This window comes from Dermochelys coriacea, chromosome 11 (assembly GCF_009764565.3).
Source record: "Dermochelys coriacea isolate rDerCor1 chromosome 11, rDerCor1.pri.v4, whole genome shotgun sequence".
Taxonomy (NCBI): Eukaryota; Metazoa; Chordata; order Testudines; family Dermochelyidae; genus Dermochelys; species Dermochelys coriacea.
The window spans coordinates 21,900,887-21,919,607 of record NC_050078.2 but is presented as its reverse complement, the minus strand read 5'-3'; the positions used below and the strand labels follow the sequence as shown (position 1 = coordinate 21,919,607).

General features: G+C 37.1%; 1 protein-coding gene across 1 annotated transcript in view; it reads left to right on the top strand.

Moving 5' to 3' along the window:
* LRP1B (LDL receptor related protein 1B) overlaps nucleotides 1-18,721 on the top strand; it is a 1,336,604-nt gene that overhangs the window by 898,682 nt on the left and 419,201 nt on the right. Inside the window, exons 33-35 of the mRNA XM_043505072.1 lie at nucleotides 6,386-6,526; nucleotides 10,367-10,492; nucleotides 16,667-16,798. Coding sequence (XP_043361007.1) covers nucleotides 6,386-6,526; nucleotides 10,367-10,492; nucleotides 16,667-16,798 — 399 coding nt within the window. The remainder of the gene's footprint in view (nucleotides 1-6,385; nucleotides 6,527-10,366; nucleotides 10,493-16,666; nucleotides 16,799-18,721) is intronic.

Below are 18,721 nucleotides of genomic sequence, written 5' to 3'. Positions count from 1 at the left end.
TGATGTTGATATTTAAATCACCCTAATGAGGCTTTGGAGATAACATCCTGCTGAAATGAATGAAGTGGGGAAGTGACATCATCAGAGCTGAAAGGCAGTTTGAAGTTGGCACAATCCATGGACATCACCACTTCCTGCCCCCACCACGACTCCTAATTCTTAGAGGGGTAATCCACATAAAGAGACCAATCTGAAGAAATATTTTCAGAAATCATCCAAAGGTAATGAGACTGCAGAGCAGGCAGAGTTGGAAAACTCCAAAATGGCAGTAGCTGGACCTAGGTCCTTCAGGGAGGAAGGGAACAGGTGAGAGAGATCCCTATCATTAAGAAGATTTTGGTGAGATAACTTCTAATTTTAGATACCTAAAATCCTCCGTAGATGCCAAATGGGATGAAATGAAGGCTTATCTCGGTCACGAGAAGCCTGGAATCAGGCATGGAAGGGAGAATGGTGGCAGAGGCTTTGCTGCAAAATAAAATTGAAATGCTAGAAAAAAACGAGCTCTTGTCGAGAAGGTGGATGACATAGAGTACAGGAGCCAGCTTTTTCCTTTGCCTGGGGGTGCTCAACCCCCACTCAGCCCCAGGCCCTGACCCCACTCCACCCCTTCCCCAAGTCCCCACCCTGTCTTTTCCAGCCCCCACTTTGCCCCCATCCCACCTCTTCCCACCCAATTCAGCCCCTTCCCCGAGCTCTCCCCATGCTCCCTCTTCCCCCACCCCCTGGCACCTCCTGTATGCCACAGAACAGCTGATCGCAGCTGGTGGGAGGCACTGGGAGGGAGGGGGAGCAGTTGATCAGCAGGGCCACCGGAAGATGGGAAGCACTGAGGGGGGCAAGGGGAGGAGATGGCTAACAATGGGTGTTAAGCACATGCTAATTTTTTTCATGGGTGCTCCAGCCCTGGAACACCCACAGTGTCAGCACCAATGACAGAGAGCAATGAGAAGAGAAATAAATAATCTAATGAACAAAGTCTCCCTAAAGGAGTGACAAAGTGTGATCTAATGCAATTCAGTGTACCTTCTTAGACCCAGGGGAAGACAAAGAGTTTGAGAGACAGATCCCTGTATGCCGCCCCTCTGCCACCTTAAATTCCATTAGGCAAAGATACATGGGTTTACAACTTCACTATTTTGTGCAAAAAGAGCAAATTTTCTGAAGAGCCAGAGTGAGAGATCCCTGTAGTAATGCTAAGGGGTTTTAAAGTACTGATCTTTCAGGACCTCAGAGCCACCACTCTTAAAAGAAGGGAGCTGGCTGAAGTCACAGTACAATTAAGGAAAGCTTATATGAGATATAGATGTGGTGTCACCGTTAAACTACTCTTCATCCACAAGTGATACGAGAGAAAGAAAAAAAGGGATTAGGACCCTCACAAGATTAAAACTAATGAGAAAACAGTCCAGACTCCCATGAGAAGACAGATATTGAACTAGCAAGCTAAAATAAAGACTGGCAATTAGTCAAACCTAAAGGAAGGAGATGACCAAAAATTGGAGCAGTAAAGTCAAGAAAGAGATTGGTAAAGGGATGGACATCCAAGATATATCTGAGGAAAAGGAAGGAAAGTAATGAAAGCGAGAAACAAAGCAATGTCTGCTTTGCTCATGAAGTATCCTGAACCACTTGGTAAGGGTATTATTTAAATACCAGAATGTAATGGGGAATGGGAATAAGGATTAAAATACATGCTAACTATATGATTTGAGGGGATGAGAAGAATGTAACCACGTGCTAAAATAAGATGTAATATTGTGTGTGTGGGCATGTACAACTCCCTGCCAGATACTGTCCTTTTAAAACATATCTGTTCCTTGGCTTCACTCAGGGTGGGTGTGAGGTTCCCCTCACAGAGAGTACTCTTAACTGGAGAAGTGGGCAGGTTAGCGGATCCCTCTGGGACATTGGTGAATCTCCACATTGTAAAGGGAGACGGGTGTTCATGTGGGTTTTTTTCCTCCCCACTATATTCTGAAGACTTGAGGGATTATTTTTGGGGGGCAGGGGGGACGGGATTGGGGGACCTTAAAATAATGCTTCAGGGTTTAACTTGAAATTTATATTTAGTTAATATTACATCATTGTTGAACAAAGACGGGGAGGTGGACAGGTTGGTTGCTAATTGGTCTTAAGGGAAAGGAAGAAGGTGAAATAATGTTATAAATGGGGGAGGCATTGGGAGAGGAAAATTGGGAGGGTAAACAAAATAAAAATCTTAAGATCCAAACAAATTTTGCATTTAAAGAATGAAATCAGATATTTTGTGCCAAATATTTTTGCCTTAAGTGGAGAGACTGATCAATGGCACAAATACACTTTCAATTAAAATTTTACTCTTTATAAAATCAAACAGAAATAAAAATCCAATGTTTAGATTTAGAACTTTATATGATCAGTTTTACTGTGTCTTCATACAATTTTATCTACCAGCCAACAGTTTGCATCTCCTTTATTATAGCTAATACAATGATATTCCATACCATAAATACTAACGGGCTAACATAAGTTTAAAAAGAAAAAAAAACAGCTTTACAAACTGAGGCCCCATATATGCTTTCCACAAGAAACACAGATTAAAGAGGAACATAAACACATCAGAGGTGTCTGGTTCCACACTCCCTACATTTCTCCAGGAACTTCATATACAAAAGGAGTAGCAATAATTATTGCCAAACATATACATTTTCAGTTAAAGGAGATATATAAAATGAAGTCATATGGCTACTAGTCAAAGAAACACTTGGTGATATAACTCTATATTAGGAAATATTTATGCCCCTAATCAAGGGCAAATGTCTTTTTTCAGAAAAAAAATCAGAAAGTAGAAGATTTTAGAGATGAAGATATTATTATTATTATTATTTCTTATTTAAGATGATTATACTTGTGTTCTTGAGTTGAAGTTAGGTTAGACAGCAGTATTATAAAAGATAGAAAATCAGGCATAGAATTAATCTCTCTAATGAATAAATATGATTGGTGTGATTCCTGGAGGTGTGTTAATTCAAAGGAGAGAAACTACTTCTTTTAAATAATCTATAGAATATATAGGACAATTTGAGATACTAATCTGTGTATTTTTGCTTAATACAGCAATGTTAACACAGCAAGGGTGTATCTTCTGGTCTGATAACACTCATTTGGCATTTTATTAGAAACTGTGATGACACACCTAAAATGAAAAGATGGAGATTAAACATCCCACATATATATGACCAGAAAAGAATTAAAGGTATCATGGAGGAAATTAATCAGCATTTTAAGGAAGACAATTCTGATCAGATTTTTTTAAAAAAAATGCTGTGTGATTCCTTCCAAGCAATGATTAGGGGTAGCTTAATTAACAAAGTACCTGTGGTAGAAAAGTGGAAATGCAAACAGTACTCAATAAAGTTGAAATACTTAAAAAATAAATACATCAGTAAAATCAATCACAGAATATATATATTTAATGGTTTTTCAATGAAAACATCTACTCAAGTACATCATCAGTCAAAAAGCTAAGAGAATATTAGGAACCATTCGGAAAGGAATAGATAATAAGACAGAAAATACCATAATGCCACTATATAAAGCCATGGTATGCCCACATCTTGAATAGTGTGTGCAGTTTTTGTTGCCCCATCTCAAAAAAAGATATATTAAAACAGAAAAAGTACAGGGAAGGGTAACAAAAATGATATGGGGTATGAAACAGATTCCATATGAGGAGAGATTAAAAAGACTGGGACTGTTCAGTTTAGACAAGGGGCAACTGAGTGGGGATATGATAGAGGTCTGTAAAATCATGAATTGTGTGGAAAAAGTGAATAAGGAAATATTATTTACCCCTTCACATAACACAAGAACCAGAAGTCACTCAATTAAATGAATAGGCAGCAGGTTTAAAACAAACAAAATTAAAAGGAGGACTTGTGGCGCCTTAGAGACTAACAAATTTATTTGAGCATAAGCTTTCATGAGCTACAGCTCACTTCATCGGATGCATTCAGTGGACTGTATTTTCCACTGAATGCATCCGATGAAGTGAGCTGTAGCTCACGAAAGCTTATGCTCAGATAAATTTGTTAGTCTCTAAGACGCCACAAGTCCTCCTTTTCTTTTTGCGGATATAGACTAACATAGCTGTAATCTGAAACCAAACAAAATTAAGTACTTCTTCACACAAATGCAGTCAGCCTGTGGAACTCATTGCCGGGGATGCTGTGAAGGTAAACAGTATTACTAGGTTCAAAACAAGAATTAGAAAAGTTCATGGTGAATTGGTCCATCAATAGCTATTAGCCAAGATGATCAAGGACACAACACCTTGCTCTGGGTCTCCTTAAACCTCTTACTGCCAGAAAAGAATGAACATCACTTGATAATTGCCCTGTTGTATTAATTCTGGCACCAGCCACTGTCAGAAGACAGGATTCTGGGTTAGATGGACCATTGGTTTGACCTGCTATGGCTATCCTTATATTCTTAACTTGCAAACATCACCAGCATTCCAGTAGGTCAATACCTAAAGTTGAGACATTTTTTCCAAACTGTAGCACAATTAAACAAAACCAAGAAGAAAAATTGGAAAAAAAAACCTACTCACTACATCCATAAAACACACTGACTTACGTTCCATTCTGTAAAATGTAATCTCTAACTTTTAGAGGAAATAAGTACATTAATGAAAAGGTGTAAAGTTGATATAGGCATAGTCACCAAAACTGTGAAATGAACATGTGGAACAATGGTCCCTAAACCTCAGTAAACACAATTAAAGAGAACTATGTTAAACATCTTTATCCTCCTTTTAAAATTAAACAAATGTATGGTATTGGGATGGGAAAATGCTGCAGAGAATGTAATCAAATGGGAGGATTTCTGCATATTTAATAGACATGCCCCCCAAAATAAGACATTTGGGAAGACGTCTGGAGACATCATAGATAATGGTGTTGGCTGTTGGATAACCCCTGAGTATTTTCATTAAGTTGTCCTAAAACTTTGTTTCTTATAAATACCATAAAGAGTTGATCACTTATCTCCTAGTTGCTCCTAAAATTACTGTAGCAAGGTGGGTTAAGATGAGCAACTCCCCTAAATCTATTACTTGCTATCCAAGAATGAGCGGAAATACCAGTATAGAAAAATTAACTCATTAAGTCAGAGTTTTATGGGAGAGAAAGGAAAAAATAACTACTTAGCAATCTGGTAGAACTTTTTGGAGTTCATTGGCAGAGTTTTGTTGGCTGTCACCGACCTAATAATTAAAGAACTTTTTTTTAATTAATGAGGGAGAAACCCCTTCAGCAGTAGTCAAAGCTAAACTAAAAAATGAGATATTAAAATAAGGAAAATAGATAGAAGCAAGAAGGAATAAGCCTTAATATTTAGTAGAGTTGTGACAGGACAACTAAGAAATAGGTTACACATCTAAATGTAAGAAAAGCAGAACTTTCGACCTAACCATGAGATCAAAGATTTTAAAAGACAGATCAGGAAGACAAAGAGTAGAAAAGCATCAACTACAATATGTGATCAATATTATAAAGATGAAGAAAGTGACTGGTAGCAGGTCTTGTTAGTATAGCTTTATGGACTTCCACAGGCTAATTTATAACCGTGTATTTGTGTAAAATACTAAACTTATCTCATTTAAGTTGTATACCAAGTTTTATAGATTTTTATTAGAAAATAATGGATCTGTTAATAGGTCTCGACAAAAGTTGTTAGTTTGCTCCTTTTGTAGTCTGTGTGAAATTGGTTGATGGTCTCTGCATAATTGGAGATTTTTAAGAACAGGTTAGCCAAACCACCTGTTAGGGATGACCTAGGTATACTTAATTGTGCCTCAGAGTGCAGGGAATGGACTAGATGACTTCTTGCTGTCCCTTTTAGCCCTACATTTATGTGATTCTATAATAATTCCTTGCAGATAGCTGTTACATAAAAATAATAATAGTGTTTACATATCGATGTGCTGTTTATTAATTTGAGCACTAAGGCCAAGAACTGAAAGTATGGAGACTGCCTGCTCATCTCTAAATATGGTCAAGTCAAAAAGGATTTGAGGATATTCTGATAACATTTATGCTCTCATATTGCTGTGCTTTTTTCTGTAGGTATAAGACTTCAATTTCCATGGCTCTTACTCGGGCATCCTTCTCAAACATTATGTTCACTACAAAATGCTTGGAACCCTAATTTGTGGAGGGAGGGAAAGGAGTGAAAGTATGATTTCTATACTTTTAAATTATGATGGACTTCCTCAGACTTTAAGGAACCAACAGTTAATTAAAATTGAATGATTTGAACCTAAGGATTTATTTGTGTCAAATGTATATTATTTGATAAGATGATTATCTTTATTTAAAAAAAAACCTTGACATTTTTACAGATAAAAAACTCTGGTGGGCAGACCACAACTTAGCTCAGCTGGGTACATGCAACAAAAGAGATGGAAGAACCCCCATTGTCCTGCGAAACAAGACTTCAGGGGTTGTACATATGAAAGTGTATGATAAAGCAGCACAGCAAGGTAAATTGTATTTTAAATATCTTTAAACTACCATTAGAGTACATAATGTATTCATCTTCCATATTATTCCCAAAATGCATAGATATTTATATTTGTTCCCATTCGTTATCTGATACACTGACTAAAAGTAGAGCTTCTATCCATAGTGTATTACAATGTAGTTAATAACTTTCAAAATATTAGATAATAGTTTAGAAATCTTTCTTTAATGTGTATTCAAAATATTTGAATATGATGCATAATGCAAATAGAAATTCCTATGATACTGTGAAGTTTAAATTTGGTAATCAGAACTAAGACATAAATGTGAATGTTTTCTTTTTCATTCACTTGTTAATGCTGTGTGTCTCTCAATAAATTATGAAAAAAATAAATACAAGAAATAGTATTTGAAAAATCATTGATGTTTTTCATTCATCTCAATGGTTTAAAGCCAATGTAATTTATTTTACTTCATTGAAATTGCACTGATGTAAATTGGGAGTAAATGACAAGAAAAATCAGGCAATTTTATTTTTGTTTGGTAGGAGAATGAATTAGTATGTTTCCCTATTATTATCATGAAAAAAATCTATAATCAAGGACATTGCAAACTGTGAGCTTGTTTTTAGACATATATACTATCCCACAAAGTAAACTAATTGTAAAATAAACTCGTGTGTGTGTGTGTGTGTGTGTGTGTGTGTGAGAGAGAGAGAGAGAGAGAGAGAGAGAGAGAGAGAGTCTGTGTTTCAGTTTCCTTTCTCTATTACATACACCTGAAGAGGTAAACTGCAAACCAGGAGGCGATTGCTTCCAGTAGGATTCTGGGGAATGTGAAAGAGCCACTGCAGAGGCTTGGGGAGATGACACAAGTTCAGGGCCTATGCAATTGGATGGCAGGGTCTCCACTACCAGGAGGGGTGTCAGACATGAGGTCTATCCCTGGAATGTGTGCACAGAGGCCAAAAGCTAGGGACACTACCTAAACTGTCCTGTCCTTTTAAGCTAAGGACATGTGGGATTCAGCATTTTTATCCCCTCACAGTGAGTGTCTAGCAGATCAACTGGACCTGTCCCTGCTATACCTTAGGTATCACTGTATCTATAATTGGGTACAGGTTGCAGAGGGGTAACTGTGTTAGTCTGTTTCAGTAAAAACAATGAGGTGTCCTTGTGGCACCTTAGAGACTAACAAATGTATTTAGGCATAAGCTTTCATGGGATATAACTCACTTCATCAGATGCATGGAGCTGAAAATACAGTAATCAAGTATAAATATACAGCACATAAAAAGATGTGACTTGCCTTACCAAGTGGGGGGTCAGTTGCCAATTGATGATGCCAATTCAATTAAGGTGGATGTGGCCCATTCCCAAAAGTTGACAAGAAGGGGTGAATATCAACAGAAGAGAAATTATTTTTTGGAGTCACCCAGCCACTCCCAGTCTTTATTAGGCCTAATTTGAGGGTGTCAAGTTTGCAGATTAATTCCAGTTCTGCAGTTTCTTGTTGAAGTCTGTTTCTGAAGTATTTTGTTGAAGAATGGCAGCTTTTATTTTTGTTATTGAGTGTCCAGGGAGATTGAAGTGCTCTCCTACTGGTTTTTGAATGTTACTATTCTTGATGTCTGATTTGTGTCCATTTATTCTTTTGTGTAGAGACTGTCTGGTTTGGCCAATGTACATGGCATAGAGCTCTGTGTAACCTCAAAAACGTGTCTCTCTCACCAGCAGAAGTTGGTCCAATAAAACATATTACCTCACCTACCTACCTCTCTAATATTCTGGGAATGACACAGCTACAAACACACTGCATTCAGCTTTTAAGCATGTCTTTATGTTCCTAAAGAAAGGTTATTTTCTTTGGTTGGTAACTATTAAAACATGTTGATCTTCAACTAAATATAGTCATCATATAAATTGGTGGTATTTTTGGTCAACCAGAAGGATACACAATATCTATATACATTTATTTCAGCAATTATTTAGTTTAACTGTACTGGATAGAAAAGAAAAAAAAAGTTTAGCCAAACATGTTTTGTATTTAAATCTAACTGATTTATTCAACAAAGGAAGTATTATCTATAGTTAGTGAATTGAATGAATAGTATCTGCTCACTACGTTCTTCAAAACTTTAGAACTAGTATATCTCATCCTCTCATATCTAATTTCATAGATTGGAAGAAAAAAACAAGCGTTTCTTCTTTTTCAACGTCCAAACTTTGAGTGAACTAATCATTGAACTGAACTAGTTGAATAAACTGGAATGAAGACAATATTTTCTCTGTACCTGCAAAAAAGGCTACTGCTGTCAAAAGCTGGTTGGTTTCAGATCCTTAGGAAGTGACTTCCACCCATCACTGGTGGTTTGAGTTTCTTTAAAACTGGACAACAAACATAATTCTTAATGTTGTTTGGAGTTTTATTATTATTGTTTATGCCACGGAGGTTATGGAAGTCACTGAATCTCTGTTTCAGCCCGTGGGGCTGTGGGACTCGAGCTGGCAGCCAGTGAGGCCCTGACTTTTGGAAATTTTCTCTTTGGGAAATGAGGTTACCTTCAAGCTGCCATAGGCAGAGCAGGAACCCCATAGCTCCCAGCCACCACTTCTGCAGCAGCAAAAGTCACTGGCTTCTGTGAATTTTTATTTATAACCCATGAACTGTCCATGACTTTTACTAAAAATAACTATGAGAAAATCTTAGCCTTAATTATTATTATTATTTAATTTTAATTCCTTTAATTGACTACGATAAGCTTGGGCCTTAACTTAGGTTGTCAATTTCAAATTTAATTTTAAATACTTTTTTAAAACGCAACCCTGCATTTAATATTTTTTGATTATGTTGATTATTATCCAGCCTGCTGAAATTTAATCACTCAGCCTCCTCAGGCAGACCATCAGAACATATCCATCATCTCAACTAGGTAAATCTATCTCAGAGTTTAAGTGGGTTCAAAATGAAGGTGACAAATTTAAAAGAAGTCAGAATATTCAATCAAACCCCATAATATGAGTTGAGATGAAGAAATTAACTATGTTGTTATATTAAATTTTCTTTGGAGATATTTGATGTATACTTTTTTATTGTACTTTACAATCCTCTGAGGGATCTTTTACACTTTGTATCATTGCCTAACATGCTGTAAATAGCATCACATGGCCCAACATAATAAAAGTGCTATAATAATTAGATATTTAATGAACTGGGAGAGTTCATAAATTATTGAAATTCAAATAATCAGTTTTAATTAATAAAGTGAGCCTGGAATAATCTGTGGGATATCTCTGTGGAATATATGTCTAGGAGTATCTAGGAAATACTTGTCACTGTCGCTACACCTAGATAATGAGAATTAATATGCTAGATAAATAGATAAATCTTAAAGGTACAAGTTTAATGTTGTGTTTGGGGAATTATGTGCACAGTTCTACGAACAGGAAAATGTACAAGTGCTTTTTTAATAGTAAATTTATTTTAAAAATGCCTTTCATTTAGTGACATGGTACTGGGGTTTTAGCACTTGCTCATGGAGTGCTAAACTTTAACTTGCCATGTTTCCGGTTTCATCATGTTCTCTTAGTTTAAAATAGACAAGCTCAGTCAGGCCTATTTTAGTTTAAAGAGATTTGTAAAATATTCTAAACGTAAAACATAATGTTATGCTGAGGTTTTCATGGTTTTCAGCATGTATGTGTTTTCAGTTTTAAATAAATCAGGTGAATAATATGCTATGAATTGTTAATCAATTGGTATTAAAATACTAAGACTAAGCAACAGTACAGCTTAAACTTCAGTAGGATCCACAGAGTTGTAACCATCCATTTCCCCCCCCCATTTTTTCCATGGTGCAGGTAGCAATTCCTGTCAACTAAACAATGGTGGGTGTTCCCAGCTTTGCTTACCAACATCAGAAACTACCAGAACATGCATGTGTACAGTGGGTTATAACCTCCGAAAAAATCGTATGTCATGTCAAGGTATTGAGCTTTTCAGTTCTTTCTTTTGCTAAACAAATGTTATGACAACATTGAGACAGAAGAAGAGTCCTTATTTGTTTTTTTTTTTAAAAACTAAATGAACAATTTTACTAAGAAAAGCATGGCTAGATTATGGCAGAAGAAAGGAAGTTCCACTTTAGCTAAGGATTAATTGCAACTTTGATTCTAATTTCCATATTTCTGTTCCTCATAACTTTTTCAGATTTATTTTGGGAAAAAAAGTAATGCTATGAAACTTGTATATTTCCCCGTCTTTTAGATACACAGATGAGCAGGAACATTTAGAAGGACAGGACCATCATTCTGTAGCTCTTTATTGTTTCACATCTGCTAGATCTGTTTTTACAAACCATGTGGGGGTACAAACTTTTCACTGGGGTCTCTACTACAACAGGTTATGAAGAGGCTAACTTTAACATCTTGGAACCTGAAGGGTAAACTTATAAGAAATGGCTGCTGATAGGAGCTACGGCAGTTACTTTTATCCTTACTTTCCAGAAAAGATTTTGCCTCCAGAATGGATTATAGAAGTTAAAGGACCTTTTCCAATTTGTTGAAAAGTTTTTAAATTGAATATTTTGGAAGGTTCCCCGAAATGTTTGGACTTTTGTTTTACACAAGAAAAGCATTATGGTTCTCAATAGGTATAACATTTAGTGTGGAACTTTGGTTCCTCAAGAGGCCTTCAGGCTCAGGACTTCTAATTCTACATCCAGTGGAAAAAATATAATTTTGTTGGAAGTTGGTAATGACCCCTATATTTACACTGCCTAACACTTTCCATTATAAAAGATTCTTACGACCCTTTTAGAGAAACTTTAAGATTTCCATTGTTTGGAATAGACCTTTGGAATTCAGCACAGGATAAGACATCTGACCAGAGAATTACCTTTCCTTTGACCCTGGAAATTCCATTCATGTTTTGCTGAGATATACACTGTTGAAAATCCCTTATTTGCTTGTGTTCCTCAGGAAGATTTTGTCAGCAGACCAAAATGACTGACCATGGATATTCTAAGGACAGACTCACATTGCTGCTACTGTGTATATGCATTATGATAGTCTTTAACTACATGATTACATGCTATTTTTTCTAGAAGACCCCGGTTTCATTCAAAGCACAGGATAGACACACAAGATGGCAGACTTAAGCAATCTTAAATCTGGCATTTCCTAACTTTTGAATGCTTGGTTTTTCAACCTAAATAAAATTATTTTAATATGGTGGGGGTTTGGGGGGTTTTTTTAATGTAATTTTCATTTGCTTTTACAGGCAATTGTAACTTTTGAATCCATGGCCGTGATTTCCCTGAAATAGTTGTCACTAGATGTTCCCTTTCTGCTAGTTACGACTTGAGCTATAAGAATGAATGAACAAGGGGATTGATCTATTAAAAACCATATTTTCTTCATTTGTAACCAAATTAAATATTTCCTAAATCATCTCAACAGTTATTTTGCAAGACTAAATCCGCCTTTAATTTCAAGCAATTCATATCTATGAAAAGATCTGTATTCAGAATAACTTCAGTCTCCAGATGTTCAAAGAACACAGAACTAGAACAATAAATATTATCTTACGACCGTTTAGCATGGTAGTAGTACTTTACAGAGTTCACATACCAAAAAATAAATGTCAGCATGCAAAATCTCCATGTCTCAATGGATTCATTTGCTACAATTTGCTTATACTAACCCAAAACACAATAGAGATGTCAGATGATGCTGTGGTATATGAATTTCCTATCCACATCTTGAATTTAACATCTGAGCATTACACAAGGAAATCTGTACAGCAGTCTTTTCTTTTAGAGTCTTGCAAGCACCATATTTATTTATATACTGTAACAATGTCTTTTCGGTATGACATGATTACTCCCATGCTTTTTTGGCGATGGTCAAAGCTTTACGTACTTTCTGCTTTCTAATGTAATAAGAATGAATATATATAATTCACAACATATATGAAACTGATGGATGTTTTCCTGCTATGAGTTTGTATAGTACTTAGTACAAATCCTGGCTGGGATCCGTGAATGCCATGACAATAGAAATAGAATTAATTATGATCAATATTAACATCTTAAATCTAGTAATTCTCAGTGTGATGAGACAGTCACAGAAAGCATGGAGACCCAAAGAGTTGGTTGATGAAAGGATTAAATGGGTAATGTGTGTTCTTTTTCAAGTGTCTGCTGCATATTTCTACTTGTGGGATACCATGTCACTGATATCCAGCTATATCATTTAAAATTATTCATTTTTCTAGGAAGCAGCATCCATGGGGCTCTTATACCCTTTCTGCCCTCCTGTTTATGAAGCATTCCGAGTGTATAAAAGGGGGAGGGGCCCAAACTGTACTTCTGTTTTGTTTTAACTGCTGAAGGTGCAGCAAGTTCGAATATTACGCAATGTCCTCAGTGCTTTATTCATCAGCTTCTTTCTTGGATTCTGCCTTTGTGGGGTATTTTCTTTATAGCTAGTTAGGTAAACAGTTGGTACAGGTTTCTTCAGTTTGAAGACTATATAGTACCCATCGGGCACATACAACACCTGAACAACCTATAGGAAAGGGAGGGTCACCTCATTCACTGTTGCTGATGGTGGGAGGTCTTCAGGTCCACTCAATTAAGTCTGGCAATGTGTAAATTCTGCATTGACTTTGGACATCTGTAAGTCTCAAGTGGCTCTGTGCCTGGCTTCAGCAACATCCATCTCTCTTATCTTACCTGGTGTTTGGATTCCCTCCGAGACCTTTTCCACTTGAATTATCTAGAACACCTTGTCCAGTTCTGGGAGAACACTTAAGCCAGTTCTCTGGAATCCAAAAAACTCTGTTAAACTTCAGCTCATCACTCAGGTTACTTTATTGCACTTGGTCACCGCATGTAACAACTCTTTCTCTATGTTGGCCAGACCTAGATGCAGAAAGTTAAGATATAAGGTACCAGAATTCCAGTTCATGTCACACTCTCCACAGTTTATAGACATGTTTATTAACTACAAACATCTATACTTTTTGTATCTAAAGACCAATCGCTTTGCAGATTGCATAAGGCAATCTTATTAGTTCAGGTGTTTTGCCTACTTTGTTTACTATAAACATACCCACAATAGTTAGTTGTTTCAGTAACTACTTGTTTGGGTTTGTTCAGCAATTACTTGTTCAGGCATGTCTTGTCTTAACTCGGGCCTGCTCATATCAGCTAAGCCAGCCCTATATTGCACTCCTTTTCATTTTCTCTTATGTTAACATTTGTTCCATTTGCATCATATTTCTCTCTTTTTGTGCTTGCTTTTTCAATTTTATTATCCAGCAACACATTTCTATGACCACTCTAAGCATTATTATTTGAACTCCCATTAAGACTAAACTTAAAGTTTAGTTTGCAAGCTCACCTCCTTTGGTATGGCCCACCAGAGTGTTTCCACAGCCTGTACAGTATTGTCCCCAATTTGTTGTTGCTCAGCTATCTGGTGGGTAATGGGCACCAATTGCTTCATGTTTCTCTTTACTAAATCAGTTATGTTAATGGATATGGGCAGTATAGGTACAAAGAGATGAGTCACTGAGTCTCATTCAGTGTTGTCCATCACTTCCTCTATCACATTCTCCTCAATCCATTCACTTAGCCATAAAGCATGAGTCCCAATCTGAGTCAAAAAGGTGAGGTTTAGACAAAACCCATCCAGGTTGCCCTGGCATGTCATTGTCCCAACTGAAAAGTGATGGTATCCCAATGCACACAAGATATCACCAAGCCTTTCCTTCTCTTTCACTTGTCCTTTGTGATTAGTTGGTCCCATGCATTCTCTTGCATTGAGCATTCACAGAAGCTTCTATGCCACGTTCTTTGACAAAATGCAGTATTTATCTCAACACTATCATTTTTTTGCCAACTTAAGGCTAGGATAATATTGTCTATATGTTCCATTCTCAATAATACCCATACTGTTACCATACACTAATTCTCTAGGACTCCCTCTCCATCTAGGAATAACAGTTATAATTTGCACAGTTGAATTATTAATGTTATGTGATACCCAATGTCCTAGCCTTGCAATGTACAAATTTTCCTCCCAAACATTCTTAATTCCCTTTTCCACAGACAAATGTGCTGTTTAACAATCTCTTCTCCCTCTTCCCCCCCCCCGCCGTTTTATTCCCTGCATTAGATGCATAAAGAGTTTGGTACCATACATGCTGTAACAAGTTGCTTGTGTAGCTAATGAGTTTAGTTTATTGTTCATTTATTGTGTGGTTATGATTAACTAACATGTTATGTCATATATAATCATTGAATGTTAAATAGAGTTAAGTTGTAGGATTGTAGAAGTATAAGATTGATCAGTAGTTAGAAGGGATAATTTAAGAAAGTAGGGCTTAAATACCAGGTATTCATTCACTTGGATATATCAAAAATATTCAACTAATCTGAAGACATTGTAGGCCTTCTGTCTTTTTGTATAGAATTTATAGAGCTGTTGCTTGAAGCTCTGTAGGTACATATATGCAAAAGGACCCCAAAAATCAAAACCAGAAGTCTTTAATTGAGGTCTAATATGGAGACTGAAATTATGGTCATTTCCAGTACTCTTTTGGACTGTCATCCAGAGCTAATCCAGTGTTTGTTCACCTAGAATTCCTCAGCCCACCTTCCTTAACCATTGTTTGCTTGGCAATCTCCCAGAAGTGAGAATATGCAAAGACCATTCAAAGAAGAAGAACAATAGTTATGGGTGAAAGTTGCCCCTTCATATTTACACTTCCCCACTGATCTCCCCCATTTTTTGGAGGCTCAGTGAAAGATTTCCAAGGTTAGGGAAGGAGCTGAAGGGTGGTTGGGGCGTCTCCCCTTGTATACCATCAGAATCCTCCATGGGGGAGGGGACAGTTGGTCCCAGTGTGGATGCTGCTTGATAGAACATTTCTGCAGCTTGAAGCAGGGGGTGTGCTATGCCCACAAGTGGGATTATGCAGAGGTGACACTCTTGAAGGATAACAGTTACTGGTAGGTAACTTCTCTGTATTAAAAATAATTATGTTCCAAAGAAAAATTGGAAAATAAAATCCAGCTACAGAGTGTGCTCTGCAGGGTTGGATGAGATTCACAACAAAATGAGAGTTGGAAACACTATGTCCTGGATGTTGAGAGAGTTTGACATTTTTATTTGTATAGGACTGAGACATTTAGGAAGTAAGAAATTTTTTGTAACCTATGGGAATCAGGAAATACTATTTACACATTGTGCCTTAGTGGATTGGCTTGTGGACTGAGGCATGGTATACCATAGCTAGGTGTTAGTTCCTCAGAGCTTTAGAGCTCAATATACAAGGTAAGGTTGCATTGATAGCAAATTTGTCAATGTTTCCCTCTTAGAAATCTGCATAGAAAACTCCCACTTAAATTCTGTACACACATTTACTTTGGAGTCTAGATCAGTTCTTCACTTTGGGACGGTGGTTCTATAATCCCTGTTTAATTGGAACTCCTCAACTGATGTTCCCAGGGTCAGACTGCTAGCAAATCCCCCACAAGTGGGACTATGCAGACATGATATCTGTGGTTCTTCAAGAGTGTTGCCTGTGTATATTCACACTGACTGCACTTTCTCCCTTTCTTAGAACTTTTTGTTCTAGAACTCTTGGGTTTAGCAGAAAAAAAATGAGCTGATTGGGGTCGGAAGGCCCTTTTTATAACTGCCTCCAAATGTATAGTGTCTTAAGAGTACCTCTTTCCAGAAGGTTCTTGAAGCTTGGTGGTGGGAAGCATAACCTACAAGTGTTAATATGAAGTGATAACACTCTTGAATTAGCCATGACTTTTTAACCTTAATTGTATGTTAATGCTGGGGTGGGGGGCGTGTTGCATGCAAAATATTTTTTTAAAGTACAAGATGAAGCTTGAATTGGAGAAGAGTTCTTTTTAAACTATTTTATTCAGAAATATCAAAAACAGCACAGTCCAATATTTCTAGTGGTTAAAGAGCAACAACCTGAATTAATATTTCCAGATTTTCTTTAATAATTTCTTTAAATAGCTGCCCAGTATGTTGCACTACAAAATATTAATTCATTAAAATTTGTTGATTTTGAATGTTAACCTATGGTTACTGTATTTTGCTCTTATTAACTATTTAATTTTCCCTTAGGTATTGAGTCATTTCTCATGTATTCTGTTCATGAAGGAATTAGAGGAATTCCTCTTGATCCAAATGACAAAACGGATGCTTTAATGCCCATATCTGGAACTTCGTTTGCTGTGGGTATAGATTTCTATGGAGGTAAATAAAATATTATGTAGATGTATTTTATAGTTAAATTAAAAGACTATTTTTTTCAAAACTGCTAAGTAACTACAACTGCATTTGAAGCCAATGGGAGCTACCAGTGCTTGACACCCCTGAAAACCGATCCTTAAATACATAACTGACCAGAATACTCAGTGAAAAATATTAAAATGTCATTTTAAACTGTAATTGATAGAGGAAGTAAGTAATAAACTGTATCCCACTCTTATTTTTGAACATTTTACAAGGAGGAGGGAGAAAAATTGTTCTCCTTAACTTCTGAGGCTAGGACAAGAAGCAATGGACTTTAATTGCAGCAAGAGCATTTTAGGCTGAATATTAGGAAACACTTCCTAACTGCCAGGGTAGTTAAGCACTGGAATAAATTGCCTAGGGAGGTTGTGGAATCTCCATTATTGGGGATTTTTAAGAGCAGGTTGGACAAATACTTGTCAGGGATGGTCTAGATAATACTTAGTCCTGCCTTGAGTGCACGGGACTGGACTAGGTGACCTCTCAAGGTACATTCCAGTCCCAGTATTCTATGATTCTATGAACACATGACTTTATGTATAAATAATAAATACAAGTAATTAATACATGTTTAGTGTGGAAGGGGGGAAATCAACGAACATTTCTTAGAAGGGTATCAGACTGAATTTAGGGGTGAATGCAAGTATTACTGTGGTTTGCACATGTGATCTGATATTTCATGTTTTACAGACAGTTGTGATGCACACACAATGTGTAGGGACAGATTTTCTTCCCCACTCTGATTCTTTATGCCACTGAGTGGAGACTGTAGAGACTGGTCAAATTCTCTTATCTGGGAATTCTACATACTTTGGGGAGTCTTTAGGTTTCAGAGAGCCATATAGCAGGCTCCTGGGTGCTGTGGAAGGTTGCTGGTGCTGGTGTGAGGGATGTATTATAGGAGTGCCAGGAAGACCTGGTAGAGGAATATGAGAATCAATTTATTCCTCTACGTATCCTCATCCTCACCTGATGAGGGGTTCATCAAATATGTCTACTATAGACAACTTCAGGGCCTTCCAGGATCTTCACCAAAGGATGGCAGAATCCCCCTAGAGATAATTCAGGAGAGATAACACAAATTGTTTTACATTTTACACCTGACTTCCCAAAGTTGTTTAGCCATGCCTATTAATAAAGCCATTCTTGAACCTTGTAGGGACGTGTGGCAGATTCCTGCGTCTTTATTAGCCACATCTAGGAGGGCAGATCACAGGTATCAAGTTCCCCCTAAGGGTTTCGGGTGCTTTTTTTCATACCATGTACCTGTGACATTATTTATAACAGCAGAACACAAGAAGTCTAAGTTGCCTTGAACACCTAAGTCTACCACGAGAGAAAAAGAACCCTTTACTCTTGGAAAGACTGTATAGTGACATTTCAACCTCTGGGTCTCTATACAACAGCACAGAAGAGAAAGCAAAACAGATTTCATTTGTTTCCTTTACAGAGTCCCCCTTCTTCTTCTAATTAATACCAACAAAGAGCTCCTGATTTCTGCAGCAAACGGTGGTCAGTGGCCTGGGCTGAAGCAGCAGCCAGGCCTTGGTTCAGGCCTGGAGCAGAAATACATATTTTTAGATGAATATTTAGGGGGCCTCTGCCCCTGCTTGCCACCTTCCTGTGCACACCATTGCTTATTATCATTCAAACATGTCAGGCTTTCATTTAGCACTATTACAGTACATCCGGCTGCTATATTGGTGTATCACCTACCTGCTGATGGTCATTGAATTTCTTTTCTGACCCTAGGTTTCAGAGTAGCAGCCATGTTAGTCTGTATTCGCAAAAAGAAAAGGAGTACTTGTGGCACCTTAGAGACTAACAAATTTATTTGAGCATAAGCTTTCGTAAGCTACAGCTCACTTCATCGGATGCATTCAG